Here is a 23,672-nt window from a genome sequence, read left to right on the forward strand (position 1 = left end):
ATTAATTTCATTAATTAACCTAGACTTAACCATCACCAGTACATTCATAACCCTAAACCTCCCCAATACGCACAATAAATCCCACCATGTCTCTAAACCAACAGATGAACAGAACTTCTTCTCATTGGGCCTGGGCTGTGGGCCCCATAGTGAGCAGCGGATCCTCATAACATAGTATTTGTTGGAATATTAATTAAAATAGGTCCTATTTTAATGAACGCTAAAACACACACACATATATAATACCTGTTTTCCGGGTAACCCAGGAATTCCTTCTTTCCCAGGAACCCCGTCTCTTCCAGGAACACCAGGCTTCCCCGCTTCACCCTGAGGAACAGGCCACATCATGGTGCATTTCATATTTGATTATAAATATGAAATGTGTAGTTACAAAACATCTCTACTCAATTCTACTTATTCTATGTACATATCCCAAACGGCATGTCTGATCAAACCGAATATGAAAGGAGAACGGTAGAACAAACATTGACCTGAAATCTTAAGGTTCTTCTCCATAGGCTTATTTTTAAGGTGCCAATCAAACAAAAAAATAAAAATAAAAAATGCTATTGAAGCTGCTATTTATCAATCGGGCCTTGTTACAGATGTTTTGGCATCGACTTTAATCACCTTCCTATTTTCACTACAAGAGAAAAAGGCCTCAGGGGCAAAACATTTCTTCCATTTCCAATTTCCCCTCCATGCTCCACAGTGCAGTCAGAACAGAATTAAATACTCACCACCTGCCCTGGCAGTCCTGGGGGGCCTTGCGGACCCTGTAGGGAGAAATAAACACATTGCTTTAAGGGAATATAATCTATGTTACACAGCAAGGAGTTTTCAATGAGGAAATATGAAGGCTGGTTTTCCCTGAAGGGAAGCTGGCATTTTTTAACAACACATACGACAGCTCCTGGTGGGCCTGGTGGTCCAGGCAGACCTGTGCTCCCTTGAGCACCGGGAGGACCCTACAGAGAGGAAGCATAAACTCAAACACTGCAGATCTCTTTCACAACTTCCGTGGTTGGACTGCTGTTTTACTGAATCCGAGGATAAAGAAATATTTAGTATGAAAGACATGCTCAGCTGTCTTACCTGGACACCGATGCCTGCCTCTCCTTGATTACCCTGAGGGAAGGAAATGTGTTTTGAGTTTCAGGGCTTTATAAATGCAGGCAGCACAGACAAAATGCTGAAAAATACTGTGAAGCTACCTTTACACCTGGTGGACCTGGGATGCCAGCAGGACCCATGGGTCCCTATTAGAAGAAGCAGGAAATCGAGCTTTAAACTGTGGCAAGGCATCATCGATTAAAACACGTTTTACTGCATGTTTATACGTACAGTTGGTCCCCTCATGCCAGGCTCTCCTGGGTTTCCCTGTGAGAAAATGTTTCATATATAATGTTAAAACAGATCCATAAGACAGCAGCATCAGGTGCAGGTGCAAAACACACCACATGCTAAGGAACATTCTGTCATTTAGGAAATTGTTTTGCCTATTTTGCTAAAAGTTAAAGAGGAAAATAAAAAAACTGTAGGTAATTTATCTACTAAGAAAGCTCCAGTACACCATTGAGTCTTATTAAACATATTTTATGTTTTAAAAAATTACTAAATGACACATTTCCAGATGTTCAGCTGCTAATATTGCTCGAACTCTAAATATATTCCTCCTGGAGTTCAAGGCCTTAATTTTATATAATATATTTAGATATACATTATGAAAATCGCTTCCAGCTAAAATCGCCTGAATTACTCAAGTTAAAGGATCAAACTCTAGTAATGTTTGTGCTCAAAACAACATAGCACGTATTACTGACATAATTAACTTTTCCACTAATTTCAAATGTTATATATATTGATGGACTGAAAGAAAAAATCTTGAATCGATGCAAATCATTTATTTATTCTTTGTTTTTTCTGGCTTCACTCCCAAACAACGAGATTGTGTCTAATAGTGTTTATGGCAACTTGGGGACTCCAAAATGTTGCTCTTCACTGGAGAAATTTTGACTAGTTTTTCCAACTATCTTGCACTATAACATTTCATTTAGCTAAGTAAAATGTCCCTGTTTTTATGTTAAGTCTGTTAAGATTCTTGGCTCCTAAAACAAGCCATTTATGAACAACATTATCCTGACAGCAGCTCAAATAGAGATAGGATTTAACCGCAGCTCTGCTTATTATTTATATCCTATAAATAGATCACAATAGACATTTTCTTCTAACTTTCAGCAAAAGAGCAAAAAAGAGTTTGACCTTTCCTTACTACAACATTTATATACATTGAAATAAAACTGCACACACTACATTGTACACAGAAATGGACAATACTGAGTCCCCAACAAATAAAGTCATACATTCACAGACAATTTGACATCAACATTTGACAAGGACACACAAAGACACAAATAAAAACATGAACAAAACATATAAAAGGCAAACAAGAGACACAATGACAAATCAGAACTGTGCAAAAATAAGACAGACAGCAGGCAAAGCTGCATGCACGAAATGCAACATTAAGTAAGAAAGTCTCAGAGCAACTCCACCTCGAGACAGACAGACACAGTCACCGACACACAGCGCCGTACACAGGATGCTGATGGAAACCCCACTTCCTTTCATCTTCATACTTTCTTTAAGTCTTAAAATGTTTTGAATAAAACTTCAAATATTACCTCCTGAGCTCAACACAAGTGCCTTTGGGGACATTTCATGAGGAATTAATCAAGGTCTGACTCTTATCCAGGCTGCCAGAATATGGTTTAAAATTCATATGAATTAAGATTAAAGCAGCTCAGTTTGCCTAGGAGTTACATTACAGTGCCGGCATCATGATGATAGGTTGTTCTTCCATTTGTTGATGCTTTTCATGCTCCTTGCTGTTTAATCTATAGGCCTCAGGCATACCAGTGTCTTTGGTCCATACCCACTTGTGTCTGATGGCACAGTGACACATCCCTCCCTCCCTCCTGCAGAGCTTAAAGCATGCCAGCCAGCAGCAGAAAACCTACCGGTCTGCCTAGAACTCCTGGGAACCCAGGAAAGCCCTGGAGAGGAGGAAAGACAAGGGGAAAAAAAGGAAATGACAGAAGGGATGTCGGGAGACAGTTTGGTGGAGGAAGGTATCAAAAAAAGAAGACAGACAGAAAAGAAAATGAACAGAGACAGGGGAGACGGTTAGAGAGTTGGGTGTTAGGTGCACAGCTGCAACGGGATCAATGAAGCATCGGCGCAAGGGTGGGGAAAAACAGAGCTCCGTTTGATGTGAGCTTGCAGCCAACCCAGTAGTTTTAGTCTGCAGGTCAGGTCTAAAAGCAGACTAGCTAATGGGTTACTCACTGGTTGGCCTCGAGGACCAGGAGGCCCCGTAGAGCCCTGCTCCAACATGTCGAGAAGGAAAATAAAAATTGAGAGGAAGTGCTTAATGTCTGCAGCTCTCCTCCAGTTTATTCACATCCAAACAAGCAATAATGAAACAATGAGTTTGACTTTTTGTTTTGAGCATAAAAAACATCTTTAGAGTAAAAAAAAAAAAAAAAACTTGCATTGACATTATCTGGACTGTATTTTCACAAATGTGTGCTTTTGATTAAATTACACAATAAAATACCAAAAACAAATCTGTTGTAACATATGTTGACTTCTATAAACAAGGATAATACTCACCAGTTCACAGTTTGAATCCCCATGCTTATGAAAGCTATTACTTCATCAAGATATACCTACTATAGTTACAGAATTGTTAAATTCAGAACTCCACATTATGTCTTCCACTTACTGGTTTCCCATCCTGTCCAGGTTTTCCAGGTTCCCCTGGCACACCCTGGAATTACACACCACTTATTGATAAAATTGTGAAAACAATATCTTATGTTCACAGTGTTTAAATATACACAGCAAATATGAATTTATGCGTGAAATGAAAGATTATCCTCTCTTTTGTGAAATAAGTTCAGTACTTTTCTGACATTTTTTTATATAAATAATCTCCTCATTGTGTGAACATATATGACTTTGCAACATGTATGCAACATGCAATCAACCCTGACTGGGGATAGAGATAAATGTGCCTCTTAAAATAAAGCTTAGATTTACCTGAAATAGACAAAAAGCATCTTATCCTTTTTTATGAAAACATTTCTAAAATAGCTGAATTTTTATGTCGCAATCTAAATGGCTTTTGATTCGTTCAAAGTGACAAAAAATGTTATTTACAACTTGTTGTTTGCGTACAAGCTAATGACATTTTATCACCAAGATGTATATAAAAGGACTTTAATATAAACAAGCACTTTTATAGTCACACTTAAAATGTTTCAAAATAAAAGACAAATTATGATTTTGTTTATTAAAGGAACAAATGACCCAACCAATCGAGTTCTTGTGAAAAAGCAATTGACCCAATTAACCTAATATTTGGTTGTGGCATAAATGGCAGAATTGAATACTTGTGCTCACTGGAAATAGGTCTTTTACATTTCTGTAGAGGCATTTGGACCCACTCTTCCTTGCAGAATCAATTCACTTCGGATATACTGGAGAGCTTCTAAGCCTGTTTGAGGTCATGCCACATAATCACAATTATTTGTATATTATATGGTGACTTTATCAATGAGCTCGGTTCTCATCTGTTATTGATGTTCTTAAGATTGCAGCATGATGTGTTGCTTTTGAGATATTTTGGTTTGCGTCATATTGTGAGACAGTTTAATCTTAAGTGATTTTCTCATTCTGCAATTTAGTATTCAGGCAACAATGTGGCAAATAAAACTGAAATGACATGTGGCTAATCAGGAATATCACCAGCTTGTGATATAATAAGCTGGTAATTGTTATTTCAAACAAGGCCAGGATGCTTTGAATGGATTTTAATATTAATAAAAGAAATCAACATGATCATATTACCTTTACATCTACCTCTCCGTAGAACCAGACTTTTTCATCATTTCACCCACACAGTATTTTTTTCCATTATGCTTCCCTTATGTATACTGTAATCTAAACCAAGAGTTTCCCCACCATTGAACCTTCGCGTCCTTTATCTCCAGGATCTCCTCTGTCTCCTTTATCACCTCGAGGTCCCACAAAACCCTGTAATGTATTTAACACACAATAATTCCACAAAACAGAGCATGAGATACCAATATGGGATTTTATATTCGTTGTTTCGTACTCTCTCTCCTTTGGGTCCTATTGGTCCTGCAACACCAGGCTCTCCCTTCACTCCAGGAAGGCCTCGAGGCCCAGGAGTACCAGCCAAAATCGAATCCCCCTGCAAGGAATATTTGCACTTTTAAAATACATTTTTGTTCTACGTTTACAAATACTGTTTCAGTTACAAAAAAAAATTCTCAGGTAGCAGGACTTAACCTTTTGACCTGGAGGCCCAGCTGGTCCTGTTAATCCAATTATGCCCTGATAAATAGAGGCAATTATCAGCTGACAGTAAAAACCGTAAAAACTAACTACATGTGTCTGACATAATTACTCACAGCGTTGCCTTTGTCACCTTTCTCCCCTCGCTCTCCCTGAAACACAGACACACATGATCTCACTGCGTATGCTCAGACAATGAAAAAGGTCTTCATTTTGTGCACCATTTGTCTTCCTCACCTTTTCTCCAGGCCTCCCAGACTCTCCAAGTTCCCCTGCTCTACCTGGAACACCCGGTATTCCCGGTTTGCCAGGCTCCCCAGCAGGCCCTGCGGGACCCTCTGGTCCTCGTTCTAAGGTGGCTCTTCCTGGAGGCCCAGTTTGTCCCACGGGCCCTCGCTCCCCTTGCTCTCCTTTCGGACCCCTATCTCCTTGAAAACCTCGAGCGCCCTGGAGCAGAGGCGGATTCACATTTTAGAATTCATTCCAGCAAATAACTTAGTTTTTATTTGCTTTAATTTTTAATTTCGTACTTATCGTTACTCCTCAAGACATGATACATTGCCAAAAGTTTTGAGGCATTTGTCCTTACACATGCATGTACTTTAATAACACGCCATTTTTAACAGTATTTCAAATAGTAATAGTAATGTTTGACCATTCTTCTATGAGGGTATTTGTGAGGTCAGGTACTGATGTTGGGAAATGTAGCCTAGCTTGTAGTATCTGCTCTAATTTGACCCAAAGGCTCTCTAAAGATGAGCTCTGTGTAAACCAGGTCATTTCCTCCACACCAAACCAAACTCTTCATCTATATCCTTATGCGTCATGATTTATGCATCCATCTTGTAGGAACTCGGAGGGAAATCCCTAAGCAGTTCACATATTTGTGGTAGCACATATTGTCATTCCAGAGAAGAGGACACATTGGAGTGAGTCCAGAATCCAGTGGTGGCCGGTTTCACACTAATTAATAACTTTCATACTAATCAACTCTGAAGCTAAAAGGTTCTATACTGTGCTAGCTAAAGGGGAGCTAGCACAACCACTTTGTAACCAACTAGGCATAAAAACAACACAGACATTAGTTCAACCTGTACTGGATTATTCTAAGCTAATTATGGTTTCCTAAAACACAGTTTGGGATTTGTGCAACTCCACATGTGTGAACAAATTGGATTCATAGCTTTCAAAAGAATATTCCAAAAATTTAACATCATGCATTGCTTTGTTCTTGTGAGATAGATTGCATCACCCCTTAATCAGATTTTATAATTATTGACCACTCCAGTGCTCAGTTCTGCAGCCCCTCGTTTCACTAATGACCGCAGCACTCTACCAGTAGTAGCTCTAATTAACAGAAAGTGACAAACAAAGCAGCTCGCAGCTAATCAGGAGATTGCAATTCACTGACAGCACACAGCGTGCTTCTTGTGGAATCAACTCGGGTCAAATCAGAATCCGCCTGATTCACTTGCTCTTTGTTGTGCAGATGAAACAAGAGGCTGTTTGGTTCCCTTCAATAAATAAAATAATATATTCACATGAAAAACATTGGTCCTTCCAGCTGTTTGTTAACTTCTCATTATCTCTGTATGCTCACCAGAGAGTTATAAATAAAAAAAAATCTGTGCTTATACAAAAGAAACATCAGAAACAGCACTGCAAAACACTTTTTAGAACAGGTGTAATAAATCAAAGCATACAAGGCTTTAAATGGCACCACTGGCAGATAATAAAGGTTATTAAATAGTTGCTGTAATTAAACTTACACTCTCCTCCCTGTGTAAAAAGAAACTCCCCTTAATACATGTGCAACAAGGCAGATATCAAAGATCCTTGTTTAGACGTCTCTCAGGTGTAACACTCATCTTGGTGTACACTTGGAAAATTTACCAGCAACAGTCTCAATATTGCACAGAAAGTGATAAAGCATCAGATGAAACGCCCGAGTAACAGAGTGAGTCTTAGTCATGCTCACATCTGCTCCAGATGGTCCTCTCAACCCTGGCTCCCCTCTGTCTCCTTTGTCACCCTTCTCAACCTTTTGCGCAGCAGTAGACAGCACTGCGTCCTTCTTGTCCACAAGCACCTTCAGATCCGACACCTGTACGCAGGAAAGGAATCAGACAAATGCAGGAGTGTTACAGCGGCAGCAATGAGTCCCTGTGAAATGCTTCTGACCTCAGGTAAAAGGAGGTCAGAACAAATTCATGTCCACAGCTTCAGAAATGCATTTGACTCCTCTACATGCCACATTCTGATGCTGGCTTCAGAAATGAAAGGCTTCATTATAATTTTAAGAGATGTTGGGGCATAAGCTCTCAAACATTTCAGAAGTGTTGGGAATATTAGATGACGGCGTCATTTGGATTTGGCAGCCTTCTAGAAGAGCGAGGCTAAACAAGAGTTTGAGGTATTAGTAAAAAATTATAGGATGATCCTGTCGCTGGTGTTCCTAAAAAATAATTTAATAATCCTGAATTTGTGTTTTATTACATATTCCTAAAACATAACTGATCAGACTTATGCATGTATACCTTACATACATTAACTAAAGGCATTAATTCTGGCCTTTTGAGGAGGGATTTGAGTTGTTCTTTGGCCAATATATATAAAAAACTGAGTTTATTTTGATTTTCTGTAACCTAAAATCAAAATCCTAGGTTCAGTTATTGGCATAGTCTCCACCCTTAAGTCTTCACTAATACCTTGAACCACACAATTATTAATGTCACAACACAATTCTGGTAGTATTCTGACCAGATGACAGACCATCCCTTATGGCATAAATTGTTTCCTCCCCAACTACAAGAGGGAAAAAAATTTTTTTTTTTCTTTTCTGAATTTTCTTACTTTTATCTCTTTAGTCTAGCCTTACCTCTAAAACAACAGTCTCTTAAATGAAAGATAATAAGCAGAGACAGATCACGTACCAGTATCCCGAGGCCGGACAGAGCTTTTTGTACATCCTTTTCAGAGAGCACAGACACCGCATTAATAATAGAAGCATAAATATATAAATACAAACAAAGAAAGGAAATCATGACATCGCCTGTCATCATACCACTGCTGTCCCGGGTTTACCAGGAGCCCCGTCCTCTCCTGGGTCTCCCTAAGCATAAACAAAGCATGCAGAGCTCAACACAACAATGACGAAACCTTGATTTTAATCTTTTCGGACATCAGCTTCAATTGTGACTTACAGCATCTCCTTTAGGACCCGCCGGACCTCGCTCTCCCTGAAAAAAACAGCTAAGGTCATAAAACCAGAGAGTACATTTATTAATTGACAACAAAAGGCGAAAGCTTTTGCCTCTTACTCTGGCTCCCACTGCTCCTGGAATCCCAGGCACACCCTGGAAAACAGAGGAATGGAAACGAGAATATCAAGACACTGAAGATAAGTTATTCCACTGAGACGGGCGCAAATGAAACCCACAGCAAATGTTGCATCATATAATCAATACATATATGTACACATGAAATTTAATTTTATTTAAAAAAAAGAAATAGAAAGAAATGAGCATAAACTAGTTAGGTCAGAACTTTTAGATAAGTTCAGGATGTTAAGCAAGGGAACTACAATCATTCTTTGTATAAATTGAAATTAAAGAAAGTTCTTGGAATGCGGGAATAAATATTTTCTAGTTACTGCATAATTCTCATTCATAGTTTCTAGTTTACAGACCTAAAATAATAAAACTTTGATGAAGTTCAGGACGAGAAGTAATTTGCTTTTCAGGAATTTTAAAATCCTGAACTCACCGGCGTTCCTGGAGGCCCCGGTGGACCTGGGATGGGTGCAACCTCAACACCTTTTACATATACAACCTGAAATAAATCAGAGATCTTTCAAAATGCTGCTTTCTTCCTACTAATTTTCCATTTTCTTTATGACACTTACCTGCCCAGGTAATCCAACAGGCCCCTGTGGTCCAGAGGGGCCTGAGGGCCCAGCAGGACCACGGTCCCCTTTCTGCCCATCACGGCCCTGGAAAAATAAAAAACAAAAAAACAACTTGTGAATTTAAACCGTGATTCACTCCACTCTTGGTGACTTCTTACTCAGCTGAACTATAAAATCAAAGCAGGTGGCTCCTGCCACCCCTCCGCTGATGTTCAAGAGATAATTAATATGAATTTGCACATGAAAACAGCAGTGTGACATTTGGCGCCCCTCTGGATTTCTCTCTGAAGTGGCTCCCCCCTTAAAGGCTAAGCTTCATCATTAGAAGATAGCGAATCTGTACAGCTGGGTCGAAGGAGCCTATTGATTCAGCAGAGGTCGAGTGTGTGATGTCAGGGTCAGAGCAAACTACGCCTGAGAAGCGAGCACTTAGAGAGAGAAACAGACGAATAGAAAAGAAAGCTGGTGAACGAAATGATACAAAGAGGAAGTATGAGGAGAAGAAAGGAAGATGCAGAGCAGAAACAAACTTTAAATCATATGCATGAAAGATAAATAAATGAAAAAGGTTGAACCAAACTGACATCTCTTCCAGAGGCTCCGGCGTCTCCTTTGTCACCCTGCAGATTAGAAACAGCAGAGTCAAACCCCTGAGAATCTGAACGTAAACACAAGCTGCAACAATTAGCACGCACTTACATTATCTTCCTGACATATTTATAGGTCTGGAATATGTTCACATTTTGCCACCTTACATCAACAAACCATAAAGCATTCTAATGGGATTTTCTTCACGGAATAATGGGTAATTGTTACCTGGAAGAACAACAATGCATGCTTTTCAATTTTCTCTACGAATAAAATTCTGAAAGATGTGGCACACATTTGTATTCACCACCCCTCAGTCAATGCTTTATAGAATCACATTTTGCTACAGTTAAAGCTGCAGGTCTTTTGGGTTATGTCTCTTCCAGATTTACATAAATGAGGACTGGATGTTTCGACCTTTTCCTTCTTGCAAAATGTTTTTCGATCACAGCCAGTCAGACTTGAAGGAGAGTTTCTGGAAACGGAAATATTCAAGTTTTTCCAGAGATTCTTAATGAGATGTGGGTTTGAATTCTGACTGTTCCATTATGACATGTATTTTATCTGAACCAGTCTATTGCAGCTCTGGCTATGTTTAGGGCTATTCTCTGGCTGGAAAGTGAATCACCACACCAGAAAAGCAGCCAACAAAGATGCCACCACCATGTTTGACATCTGCAGGAAATGCACTGCAGATGTGCCCAGGTCCATTCTTGAAGATCATCCTGTGACGTTTAGATGCACATCTTCTCCAACTCACCTGAATCAAAGGAGTGTGAATGCATGCAACATTTACAGGTCTTTGCAGATCCAGCTGACATGCTGATGAGGGAATTCAGTAGTTTGAAACACCTTTTGTTTTGCATGTGTGCCACGAAATACAATGTTGGTCTAATCTTGTCAGAAGACCTATTCCAAGCTGTCAGCTGTGATGGTTTCTAAAAGCAGTCCAAATACATTCACATCACACTTTTCAGATTATTTTTTGTAAAAAGCTTTGATAAACATTCATAATTTCCAACCCCCTTCAAAATTATCTGTTTATATATCACATAAATGCAAAATTGACTTTTTTTTGTGGTTGTAATGTGCTAAAAAGGAAAAACCTTTGAGCACCTTTCTGCACTCACTTTAGTCCATTTAATTTTTCTAAATTAGTTTAGTGTTATGTGTTATGATTAATCTAATGTTTAACATTTATTTAGATGTTCAATGGACCATGATTGTGCGTAGAGTAATCTCAGTACATATCAAATTTCAACAACAAATTTGATTTTGAAAAAGGTTCAAGGTCTGAATCTTTTTGAAATGCAATCTTATGCATTTGGTTGTTTTAGCTTGGCTGACTTAAAAGTGATGCACAAACATAATCAAATACCTAAAATCAGAACATATTTTCATAGCTAATAGGATGCTTTGCAATATCATGTTGCTGGTGTAGCCTAAATGTCTTCCACTGAGCTGAAATGGTAAACACTCATATGCATAACCATGTACTCATACATTTTAACCTCCAGGTGTCAGATGATATACATTTATAAACAGCCACAGACCTTTCTCCCGTCTTCACCTGGCACTCCATCCTCGCCCTGTGTATAAAAGAAAATGCATTACATTCTGAATTATGGCCAGTCTGCTCCTGGGGCTCTCAGCTCTGCTGTTCCAGTGGCTCACTAAAGGCAGTCATTATGCAGCAGGTTTTATAATACATATCTGCACAGCTTTTGATCCTCAACAGAGAAATGGATCTGCACATCAAGCCCATTAGAGAGAGAATAACAGAAAGAGAAAAGTATGCACATAATTCACAATATTTTTACTCTTAATAAACAGAATCAATGTCACATTGCTAACCAAAAGCCCAAATGCATCTCATCTGAGTAAATCAAACGCTGGTCATAACACATCCAGAATATGAAGACTTACTATTTTGCCCACAGGACCAGGTTTTCCATCTTCACCTGCTTTACCCTGCATCATAAAATTATTCAGTTATGACAGAGTAGTTTAGAGATATAATATGAAACAAACATGTGAGCAAGATGGTGAGTACTGACGGGTATTCCTGGATTTCCTGGAGGACCAACAGGACCAGGGGCACCTTGCTCTCCTCTTAATCCTGGTAATCCCTACAAGAACAGATCAAATTGGGAAAACAACTAAAAAAAATAAACAAATATGCACAGAGTTTGATCATAGCATGCATCAGCAGCTGCAGAAGTACAGTGTAATAAGACTGATTCCATAAAAGCAGGAATCAGTTTTTTTTTTTAAACCGAGTGCTTGAAGCAGTTCAGAACCCTCAGAACCATTATTACTGTCAAAATTACATAACGGTCTCCTGTGTAACTGGCCTGGCCTGGAGACATGTTTCTCCACTGTTAGCTTATGCAACAAGCCACAGGAACAAAGCAGGAATTTCAACATCTACACAGCGCCATCTGCTGTATGAACGCCTCAAGTTCACAGACACACTCCAGTGGAACAAGTAGGAAACGTAGGATAACAAAACTATCAGAAGAAAATACTTTTATTTCTTTTGTTTAGTAATGAGAAATTTAATTTTGAATAGAAAAGGGAAGCTTACGTCTCTTCCAGCATCACCTTGCTTCCCAGGATCACCCTGTAGTGGAAACAGATATTAAAATACAAGGTGTCAAAAATACATATTTTATTATATGCAATATTAAATCTGAATAATTTTTGTCCTGTTTCAGGTTTTGTAGGATGAAATAAAGTTTTCTGTTTTTTAAATACCTCAATTAAGTGATTTTTTAAAATACTTTATTTAAAGTCAAAAGCATACACACATTTCCTTTGTGTTGGGTAGATTTGGCTTGTCTCAAACTTTTTGTATTTCCTTCCATCATCTCGGTCCTTTCCTCCCAACAAAGCTAGCTTAACTGAGTCAGGTTTATAGACTGACTTGCTCACACACTCTTTCAGGTCTTTTTTTTTTCAATGGGAAGTAGATTAGGACTGTGTCCCACTGCGAAATATTGACATTAAACTAATTTGTGACTAATTTAGCAGCATTATTGGGGTCATTGTCCATTATGGATATCTATCAAAAATTTACTTCCAGGCTGATGTCTTGAGATGTTGCTTCAATATTCACCCAAGAGTTTCTCATTGTATCTATTTTGTGGCTTCCCTCCTGCTGTAAAACATGCTAATAACATGATGCTGCCACATGGGAAATGGTATTCTCAGACTTACCATCTTACCTCATCATCATCTAAATTAATCAATGCTCATGATGACCAAACACTCAACTTCAACTCCTAACCAGAGGGCATGTCTTGGGAAATTAAGCTATTTGTTCTTGCATGCATTTGCAATTTATACCGTAGCTTTTTATTTTGCTTTTTGAATAATGTCTTCTGCTTCACTGATTGGCCTTCCAGGCCAGAACAGGACTCACTGTGATGTATTCCTACTGGCTTCAGCCAGCAGCTTTACAAAGTCTTTTTCTTTTATTGTACAGTCATTTAGCAAATTTCAGCTAAAAACACACCTTAGATCTGAAAGGTAAAATTTGTGTATTTTAGAATTATGTATACACCTGCTCACAGCATGAACCAGACTTTAGCCGGTTTACCATTCTCTTCCTGACATCTTGGTTGATTTGATTGGTTGTTATGTCAAATGGGTGTGACACACAGGGTGTGACATAAGGTGTGTTTAGGGCTGTGTTTGAGGTGTTGCCTTAACCCTCTCAGGCTCAAATTACTTGCAAAGACTAGCTAAGTAGCACTGAGCTGTTGCAAATCTGCAACATCTACCTGGAGAGGGTTAAAATACATCCATTCAACTCAAATATTGTTGATTTACCCATGGCAATTGTACACAAACATGACATCATCAACTGGGCTTTTGAAAATGTCTTAAAAGAAAACTAATATCACATAAACTTCTGTTTTGGAAGAAAGCAATAAAATATTCTCTAAAAATATTTCTAAGATTATTTTTGGCTTTTAGCAAATAGTACGTTTCATGCCAACCTTGACTCACCTAAACAGGAAAGGTTTAGTCTGCTTTAATGTTACACAGTAAGAAATAATGACAACTGTATTTGTGGTGCACTGTATGAAAATACCTGGCTTCAACTGTAATATAGCAACTTTCATTGCAATGATTTTTAGAGTTTGGACAAATATGTGAGGAAATGGGTTACCCTTGATCCGGGTGGTCCTGGAGAGCCCGGTTTACCATCCAGACCAGGACGCCCATCTAAGCCAGATGCTCCTCTGTCTCCCTGTCACAAAAAGAGAAACACTCAGAAGTACCAAACAGTGTTTTCTGTAGTGATACTAGAAAGAAATAACAAGGCGTTCTGATTTGCTGCCGAGACAAGATTCAGACCAAAAAAACAAAAAATTGAATAATTGTTGGATTCAGTCTTGACTAAACCAAACAGTTTCACATTGATCGATGGCAAACCTTCTCTCCGGGCGATCCCCTTTCTCCTATGTCACCCTGCAAACATTCATAGGGAAATTGATGTAATTATTTTTTTTAAATGAGATGAACATTTCTACTAGTTATGATGACTGATGCAAAGAGCAAACTCACTTTTATCCCTGCCGGCCCCCTCTGTCCCTCTGGACCCTTTATAGACAGAAGAAGAAGTCACAGACGATGATCAGTCATGCACAGCAAATCCACACAGAAAGGAGTGGATGTGCGTTTAGAGCAGAGTGGAATATCAGCAGCCATTAGAGCATTTAAAACACCAAACTTACTCGCAGGCCTGGAGCTCCAGGAGTCCCTGCTTCCCCTTTCTGACCTTTGCCCCCATGCTCTCCAGGGTCACCGGCGTCACCCTGGGGTCACAATAATGAAAGCCTCTAATGAGTGCTACTACTGTTAACAAAACAAACAAAGTGACTTGTAATAGTTAAAGTCACAAATGTTAATGCATTTTATTGAGATTTTATGATAGGCCAGCGTGATTTTGAAGTGCAGGGAACAAAATGCTCATTTCAAAATGTTTTATGAATAAAAATCTCTAAAGTGTGACTTTTGGTTGCAATGGATTTTATTTAGTGGTACAAAAGTAAAGGGCACTGACAGAAATGCAGACCACACTTGGGTTTAAAAAAAATCACAACTTTCCTCTACTTTATGTTGTTCAATCATATAAAAACACATTGGCATTTCTTGCTGCGACTTTCATTTGCAAAGCTCTGGGTCAAAACCTGCAACTTCAAAGTAAAATGCTCCTGCATTATTTTTTTATGCACTGAAACCAGAACACACAGAAAGAGCACAAACCTTCTCCCCTCGCTCTCCTTTCAGCTGACCCTGGATGTCAGCCTGTTGACGGACAGATATGAGGTATCGCTTTAAGCTCGACTTTTTCATCGCATTGGGGTTTTTGTCCAAAGAAAAAATGCCAAGTGAGAAACTCACCACTTTCCCGGTGGCCCTGCAGGCCCTTGAGGTCCCTTAAAGAGAACAAAGCATGTGAATCTGCTGAGTTCACATCTGAAGATACATGAGTCGATTTCAATATTAAAGAAGACAGCATACTAGCTCTCCTTTCTCTCCTCTCAGTCCGGCGGGTCCAGGGCTGCCCTGTAATCGAACTCAAATCAATAATGGCACTGTGCAGACAACCTTCCTGGCTGTTTCCTCTCTTATGTACTCTCCGGAATAGCACAAAAGCACATTGAAAAGCTGTCTGTACGATTAAACATAAAAGAGTCTCTCACATTTCTTCCCTGCTCTCCCGGATCTCCCATGTCTCCTTTCTCTCCTGGCCGCCCCGGCTGACCAGCCAGTCCCTGAACGAGTATTCAGTAACGACGTCTGACTCGATGTAAGGTGGCAGCTTTAAACATCTTAATGTGGGAAATTAACCGGAAGAAAATCTCCTACCCGCAAACCTCTTTCTCCTTGTTTTCCTGGAAGTCCAGATTCTCCCTGCAGGAGAAAAGGATAAAATTCTCAAGATCACATGAGGCACCTAATCATCAAGTCAGAATGATGATTAGGTGCAAAGGACATTTTATTAAAGTTCATGTTAAATGACATAAAAAAAAAACAGAACTACTTACAGGTGTGCCTTCATCACCTTTATCACCTTTTTCTCCCTAGAATTTAGAAATAGCAAAATAAAATGATATAGTGGCAGGTAACATGCAATGGGAGTTTTACACCAAAAAAGATGCTTTTTTATTTTACCTCTAAACTGCCATCATTAGAAAGGGATGCATGTTAGAAATGAGAGGGAAGAGCTTAGCTTCACAGCGAATATGCTGTGAAATGTATCTACTATAAAAGAATAAGACAAAGTATTAAAGTACTAGTAGAAAATGACTAACAACAAAAATAAGTGAATCCAATAAAATGGAGGATTTGTAGCATTTAACAAAAACCACCCCAAAAAGAAAGAGTTACCAAACAGTATGAATTTAAAACCAACTGAGATTGAAATATTAAACTATGTGATGTTTAAAGCCAACTTTCTTTGGCTGTTTTTGTTTAAATAAAATGATTAGACAGTAGAACAAGTTCTTAAAGTATTTTTGTCTGGTAGATATCACCAAACCACTAAAACAGCTTTTATCAAATTACATCTGATATAAACTCAGATGTAATTTCAATCAACAGACGAGTGACTGAAGTCAAAGATCATCTGAAAACAATGGTTACACTAACATATAAGCAACATAATGTGATCAATTCTGAGACAGTCATCGTATCTGAATAGCCGATCTGGCTCCATTAGAGCAACTTGCAGTTTCATACAAAAGATTAGAACGACGGGCCATTCAGGCAACTGCATCTTCTAGGGCAAAAGCCTCAGGCCTGAGTTTCCCTAAATAACTTAAAAAGATCTGACTTAAAAAAGTAAAAAATGCTCCACAGCATTAGCAGGGCAGATGCTCTCCACTCTGGGACTTTTGGACATCAGGTCCTTTCAGTGGGAGATTAGGGATGTGCATATTCACTCCCAATAGGTGAGTGACATCATTTCGTCAGCAATACATTTGATGTTCTGCAGCACATCAAACTCACAGCTAAAAAGCAGCACTTTTAAACTGTGAATGTTAAAAATCAATATTTACTAAGTAAGCTATTAGCATTGCAATACATTAAACATTTGGAGAGACTTTATTTATGGATTTAAATGCATCTAAAAATATCATTACAGTATGGGAAATATTTTGTTTAATTATTACACTTTTGAGGCCAGTGGCATCGTTTGGAGCACTGCCGCCGTATAACTGGAAGGTTCTGGGTTTGAATTCAGTGCATTGGGTCTTCCTGCACTGAGTCCTCCATATCAGACTGTTTTTAAGTGTTGTCTGAAGCTCTTTTTATTTTGCTTTAAAGAAGGAATTTTCCTTCAATACTGACCTGTTTTCCAGGCAGGCCAGGTTTTCCTGGGATTCCTGGGCGTCCATTCTCTCCCCTCTCGCCTGCTTCTCCTGGGTCTCCCTAAATAACAATGAAAAAGATCAATTTGACAATTAAGCTGCTGAAAATGTGAAGAAAAAGCCAGAAACAATAAAAAGCCACTGCAGGACACAGACCTTGGCTCCTGGTCGTCCATTAAGACCTGCAAGTCCCTGAGGAAAGACTACACGTTTAATGCCCACCAAACTGGAGGAGTTTCAGTGAACATGGCTCAAAAGGTTGTTTCGCAAATAAGGAATGCTTTTGTGAAGACTACATTATAATCAACTCACTCGCTCTCCTGGCTCTCCTTTAGGTCCAAGAACACCTGACCCTCCAGAACCTGGAGAACCCTGATGGAGCAACAGAAAGTAATGATGATTTGATGAACGTGATTTCTCCAACATGTTATTCCTCTTGTGGCCGCTCACTTTCTCTCCTCTTTGCCCTGGTTCTCCTTTTTCCCCCCTCAGGCCTTCAGATCCAGGCAGACCTCTTTCCCCCTTTGGAAAAAAAATAGCAAAGAACCAAGAACATAAAATGTCTGTCTGAGCTGATAATAGTTTATTTAATTTTTTCACTCAGACATATTTTATCTCTAACCTGTTCTCCTTTCTTCCCTGGTAAACCCGCCATCTGAATGATTGAAAAGAGAGCAGAGTGTCTCCGTTTCACTGTCAGAGACCTTCAATCAATACTTGCAGGTGTCAGATTTAAGCACTCACACTTCTGCCCGGCTCCCCTCGTGCTCCTTCATTCCCCTGGAAACAGACATTGTTTCTTGAAAGTCCAACCAATCAGATCATGAAAGATCCAACACGCAGATCTGACCTGCAGCTTCATGCATCATTGACCCTAATAGACTCTCAGTCTCACCTTTTCTCCTGCAGGTCCACTTGGGCCTGGTAAACCCTTTGATTAAATTAAAACAATAAGTTTAGACACTCCATATACAAAAGGAAAACATACAGGCAAGGAATGAAGTATTTTAGCAATGCTCACTCTCAGGCCTGGTGATCCTGGGATGCCTGCCTTCCCTGAGTCTCCCTAAGAAGACAGAATTATGCTGAAAACTTCCTTTAAATCAATAATGTGTCACTGGTTAACACCTTTAATCTTAACAGCTTCATCTCTACTCACTTTCTCTCCGGTCTCCCCAGCAGGCCCTCGCTCCCCCTACAAAGATACAAGAGTTCAAATGCATCATACAGAAAAAAAAAAGAAATATCTGAGTTTACTGACAAAATTAAAAACAGAAATAGAGAAGAAAAAGAATATTTAATTTAAATACAATAATTTAAATAAAATTAAATATCCTTTTATTTAATTCCAGGTGTACAGTATCAGTAGTGAACATAAATTAAAGCAGATGGATATAAAATTAGTAATAAAACAAACAAAAAAAGACAATAACAGATTGTACAATGTGGGCAAATTTATATAAAACATGTACACCTATCAAAAATACTGCAGCCAAGTTCAAATGAATAAGATGATTTTAAGCAGTGCACAAACTTTGCTTCACATCACTGCAAACTTAACTTGACAATAAAATGAAAAACGGTGCAAAACAAACATGAGGGATGCAAACAACTTGTTATTGGAAGTAATGATGGTTATAGAGTCTTATAGCTGCTGAGAGGAAGAATCTACAATTATGCTACTTTGTGCACTGAAGACGCAGCAGTTCTGCAGCCGCTTCATGAAATGAAATGCCTTGCTGAAATGTGCTATACAGATAAAATTTGATTGATTGATTGATTGATCATGCATGAGGTGGGAGACATTGTCCAACAGTGATGTGATTTCCACCAGAGGACATCCTAGGACAGAGCTGGTCTTGCTGATGAGCTTCTCAAACTTCTTCCTCTCAGCTATAAACAAACTGCTGTTCCAACAAACTGTCCATTTTCAACTTTCTGACCCAAACTGTCCCTCTAAGATAAAAGCAAATCCCTTAGGAGATTCAGAAACAGTCAACGAAGCACCAAAGCTTTGCTGTCTAAGTCCTACTGGAACATCAGCGTCTACAAAGACGCAAGAGCATCATCAATATGTTCTGCTTAAGCTGTCACAATTGACAGTCAATTTCTGGAGAAGTTAAAGATTTTAAGCATTCACGGTGCCGTACATACTGGTGTGGACATGTTTTATATGACTCACCCTGTCTCCCCGTGTCCCAGGCTCACCCGGCTTTCCTCGGTCTCCCTGGTGGGACAGAGATCGGTCATTCCTCTTTCCTCTTGTCACAGAAATATTTTTAAATCACATGCGTCTTACCTTGCTGCCGATCTCACCTGCAGGCCCGCGGGGACCCTGGAAAATATTGGAAATATTCATAAGCTAAAAATGTTGCATCACAGTGTATTTCAACCAGTGCACAGGATCATTCAATAGAAGCATTTCAGCTCAGGAGAAGCAAATACACCCAATTCTAAAAGATTGGATGGCTGAACATTATGCATTATCTTCAGATGTAAAAAAACAAACCAAAAAAATTTGATAAAAACAAAATCACATGCCATAATTATTTTTTAGAACCTGCTGTGCGAGTAATTACCAAAGTAATTTATTAAGTATCCACTGCTGTGGATAATCATTTTGTGAAATCTCTGCAAAATCTGTTGCTATTTGTCCTACAGGTGGAGCCACTGGTCAGTGAATCATGATAGTATTGCACTGAGAAAACACTGGTCATACAGTTTGCACTGTGCATCTAATTCAAAGTTAAGCTATGCTTATCTGAGGCAGCCATTAAATCTCACCGGCCAATCAGAAATCTTCTTCAATCAGACTCACCCTGTCCCCGGGCTCTCCTTGCTTTCCTGGAGGTCCAGGTAGGCCGGCCCCATCTTCGCCCTGACGACCACAGATGACCCATTCTCATAAAAACAATCCCTCTCCTGTTCACATTTAGAACACGAAATCAAGCCTGCTTTTACCTTTTCTCCTCTGCTGCCCTGTGGCCCTGCTGGACCCCTCAGCCCCGGGCCACCAGGCGTCCCTGGAATGCCCTGAGGATGTAAAAGCAATTAGAAAATGCAAAGTACAGAAGATATGCACAAAGTGTCACCTGCAAAACTAACATGTCAGCACTTCACGAGTGACTGATGATGCTTACAGGGGAGCCCTTTTCACCCTTCACGGCCACGCCGCTTCCCACTCCTGGAGGTCCCTGTCAGCAAAGAGAGATAAGAGCCGAGTTTCTTTACGCTCTTTTGCTCCTCAGGAAATTTCTGCACTCAGAGAACAAGTTCAATATGGCATGACTCACCCTCTCTCCTTGGCTGCCCTTATCTCCCTGCGGGAGATAAAATGAAACAAAATGAGAAATATTTGAAAAAGAAAAAAAGTTTAGTAAGCAAAGACAAAAAAAAGAAGCTGTACAATAACTGTGTAACAGATAAGAGAAGATCATTTGTGAACCGGCAAAAAAAAGAAACACTCCTCTTTCACTAACCGATTAAAAACAAATGGAACATTTAAGATATAAAAATATTAGAAAAAAATAAACCAGTGGGGAAAAAAGGAATAATTTTTCAATTATAAATGCTTCAAATTGCATTTACACAGTTTCCTGTTTTGCCATGTACGTTCGTGTCGTGAAACAAAAATATTACCTGGGTCTTAATTTAAGTAACGTAATAAGACTTTATGAAAATCAGGATCAAATTCTGTCAAATCATGTGATGTACATTGAGACCAAGCACAAGGAATAGCAGTGTTCTACTATATCAGGAAACACATTTTGTTTCCTTTATTCATCTGTTTTTTTGATAAACAGAAAACTGACAATCAAAGCTCCACGAGAGGATATAATACTTATTTGATGAATTCATTAGAAAGTAGAACAAGCCAGCATTTAAGCTTTTAGTTTCCAGTGTCCAGCTCGCAGAAGAGGAATGAATCTTCATCGGTGTAGACAGAGGGTCTGAAAAGCCCGGCATGAGATTACTAATGATCACTGCTGCAATAATTAAGCACTAATTATTTGATCCTGTATCAGAGAAATCTCGCTGGTATAAATGGCATCTTCTACACTAATCTGGCAGCATTGTTCGACATGAGCAACAAAAACTGAAAGTCTGGCTCAAGTTGTTATAAAATAATGTACGCTACATTGTGAAAAGCGTAATAAGGTGTTATAGATTTCTATAACACCTTATTACACTTATTACGCGTGGATGAACATCTTCATCCACGCTTTCTCTAATAATTAAGATTAAAGTTATTTCTTTTAATCATCCTGACATATGAAATACAGCAGAACTTTGGTTTCAGCTGTTTTTAAACATATTTGATTTCAGAATGCTGTTGCATAACCTCAACATGTCGATCCATCGTTTGCCCTCCAACATATCATTTCCTGTTCTCCTTTTAGTGACGTATCGGTGTTCGTTTTGTATTTCTTATCTATCTCTTTTTTTTTTTTTTTGAGGACCAAACTCCAAATCCAGTGTACTTTACTGTGTGTAGTGCATCATTGTGGCATATCGTGTTAAAATTTCCGATCTATGCATTAAAAAGTTCAGATTACATCATTTACACATTAAGCAGTACATAGTAAGCCCAACAGAATAAACCTTCATAGAGGCAAATAAGGTGGTGAACAAAGACATCTGAAATGACGACCACAACTAATCCATGCATTAATCCTCAATGCATGGATTAAATCATACCCGTTACATAAAAGTTGCAATAGCTAATGATTTCAATTTACACTTCTGATAATGTTACTAAGAACAAGTTAAAATATATCCTAAGATCATATATATTTATTATTCATTTTACTGGCAAGAAAAGAAAAAAATGTTTTCAAATATGCAAGGAATGACACAGAATTCACTGAGCCGGTCAAATACGGTAAAAGTTTGCAGAAAGCATTCATCCACAGCAAAGTTTTTTGGTTATTAAAAGTCTATTTGTACCTCGGCTGTGGTGTTTTCTCTGCATTTAACTCAGTGGTACAAGCAGCTCTACTTTACAAACAATAATCAAATTCAAAGAGGATGAAAGAACTAACGTGTGGTTCTCCAATTTGTTATTTTTCAGTCATTTTAACTACCAAGCAGTGACAGATTTCAATCTATTCTATTGGGATTTTATGTGACAGGTCAAAATAAAGAACTTATGAGATTGTTGTGGTAAATGAAACATTATTTAGGGAGTCTGAAAAGTGTGGCAGGCATTTGCATTCATTCCCTTTTACCCTGCTAAATCAATTTTAATTAATAATAACAGCAAAGAAGCTGTGGAAGAGCCAAACCTTAATGGAAAGTCCCGGCGTTCCTGGAATTCCAGGGCGACCGTCCTGACCTGATCTACCTGGAACTCCTTGGTCTCCCTTGGCTCCGTCGGTACCTGGTCGACCTGGACCACCCTTCATATAAGATCCAGAAAATTACTGGGATTCCCTAATAAGATCTATCACATCTTCAAGAGTCTTTCTTCATCCCTCTATAGAAGTCAGACATAATCTTACCAATAAAGGATGAATGTTTTAAACTCTTTATTTACTATACAAAATGCAGTAAAAATCTGAATTTTGTCACTTTTTTCCATCTTCGTCTTGATTTAGCAACTTTATTGGTTCTTACTGGTATTCCTGGGATGCCTGGCTCTCCCTTCCTCCCTGGAAGACCCCCAGTGGGCACAGAGGAACCCGGTTCACCCTGAAATGTCACCAAATCACAGATGTATAAAGTACCTCACACATCATTTTAGTCTCGGCTTTCGTTTGTACTGAAGGGACGGTTTTCTTTGTGAAATTTAAAATAAGGTTTAAGCTTACCCTTTCACCTTTATTACCCTTTGACCCTGGCGTGCCTTGTCCTCCTGGTTCGCCCTAAAACAGGAAAACAATCCAGGGCTGAGTTTTGACAAACACCTGGTAGCTTGAGAGTCAGTGTGTTACTCACTGGGCTTCCTCTGACCCCAGGGAGACCTTGGGAGCCCTAAGGGTCGACAAAAAGTTGTTGTTTTTTTGTTTTTATTGTTAAGCTAAAACCAACAACAACAAAAAAAGTCAATCAATGGGTTCCAGTAGCTCTACTTACCGGAACACCTGCATTTCCAGGAGCTCCTGGTCTTCCTGGTAATCCTGGATTTCCATCCACTCCAGGAAAGCCCTAAAAGTCGAAAATATATAAACATTTCTTTGAAAGTTTTATTTTCATCATGTCGGCATGAACTCCAGTGCACTCACCCTCTCCCCCTTTTCCCCTTTTATCAGCTGAGAAGGGTCAATAGGGAACGTTTGTCCTGGTGTTCCTGGACGTCCTTCAGGACCTCTGGGACCTTCCCTCCCTGGCAAACCGTCACGACCCTCCATTGTGACATTAGGGGACACATAGTTAGCTTAAAATACAATACGGTCTGTTGTTCC

The 23,672-nt window shown here is 39.1% G+C and overlaps 1 protein-coding gene across 1 annotated transcript in view; it reads right to left on the reverse strand.

The window, feature by feature from the left end:
* col7a1 (collagen, type VII, alpha 1) overlaps positions 1–23,672 on the reverse strand; it is a 70,775-nt gene that overhangs the window by 24,351 nt on the left and 22,752 nt on the right. Inside the window, 56 exon segments of the mRNA XM_055026700.1 lie at positions 247–327; positions 741–776; positions 906–968; positions 1,096–1,128; positions 1,215–1,259; positions 1,345–1,380; positions 3,349–3,384; positions 3,788–3,832; positions 5,029–5,100; positions 5,183–5,281; positions 5,380–5,424; positions 5,502–5,537; positions 5,623–5,832; positions 7,364–7,489; positions 8,319–8,354; positions 8,450–8,497; positions 8,589–8,624; positions 8,706–8,741; positions 9,151–9,216; positions 9,290–9,376; positions 9,877–9,912; positions 11,434–11,469; positions 11,807–11,851; positions 11,938–12,009; positions 12,468–12,503; positions 14,058–14,138; positions 14,324–14,359; positions 14,456–14,491; positions 14,626–14,706; positions 15,158–15,199; positions 15,292–15,330; positions 15,416–15,460; positions 15,598–15,669; positions 15,764–15,808; positions 15,943–15,978; positions 17,249–17,329; positions 17,425–17,460; positions 17,581–17,640; positions 17,719–17,790; positions 17,891–17,923; positions 18,013–18,048; positions 18,164–18,199; positions 18,290–18,334; positions 18,428–18,463; positions 19,451–19,495; positions 19,568–19,603; positions 20,087–20,146; positions 20,230–20,301; positions 20,409–20,462; positions 20,562–20,588; positions 22,554–22,667; positions 22,885–22,959; positions 23,079–23,132; positions 23,206–23,241; positions 23,344–23,415; positions 23,493–23,612. Coding sequence (XP_054882675.1) covers positions 247–327; positions 741–776; positions 906–968; positions 1,096–1,128; positions 1,215–1,259; positions 1,345–1,380; positions 3,349–3,384; positions 3,788–3,832; positions 5,029–5,100; positions 5,183–5,281; positions 5,380–5,424; positions 5,502–5,537; positions 5,623–5,832; positions 7,364–7,489; positions 8,319–8,354; positions 8,450–8,497; positions 8,589–8,624; positions 8,706–8,741; positions 9,151–9,216; positions 9,290–9,376; positions 9,877–9,912; positions 11,434–11,469; positions 11,807–11,851; positions 11,938–12,009; positions 12,468–12,503; positions 14,058–14,138; positions 14,324–14,359; positions 14,456–14,491; positions 14,626–14,706; positions 15,158–15,199; positions 15,292–15,330; positions 15,416–15,460; positions 15,598–15,669; positions 15,764–15,808; positions 15,943–15,978; positions 17,249–17,329; positions 17,425–17,460; positions 17,581–17,640; positions 17,719–17,790; positions 17,891–17,923; positions 18,013–18,048; positions 18,164–18,199; positions 18,290–18,334; positions 18,428–18,463; positions 19,451–19,495; positions 19,568–19,603; positions 20,087–20,146; positions 20,230–20,301; positions 20,409–20,462; positions 20,562–20,588; positions 22,554–22,667; positions 22,885–22,959; positions 23,079–23,132; positions 23,206–23,241; positions 23,344–23,415; positions 23,493–23,612 — 3,210 coding nt within the window.

The sequence above is a fragment of the Poeciliopsis prolifica genome, unplaced genomic scaffold, assembly GCF_027474105.1.
Source record: "Poeciliopsis prolifica strain line A6 unplaced genomic scaffold, Auburn_PproV2 SCAFFOLD003, whole genome shotgun sequence".
Classification (NCBI taxonomy): Eukaryota; Metazoa; Chordata; class Actinopteri; order Cyprinodontiformes; family Poeciliidae; genus Poeciliopsis; species Poeciliopsis prolifica.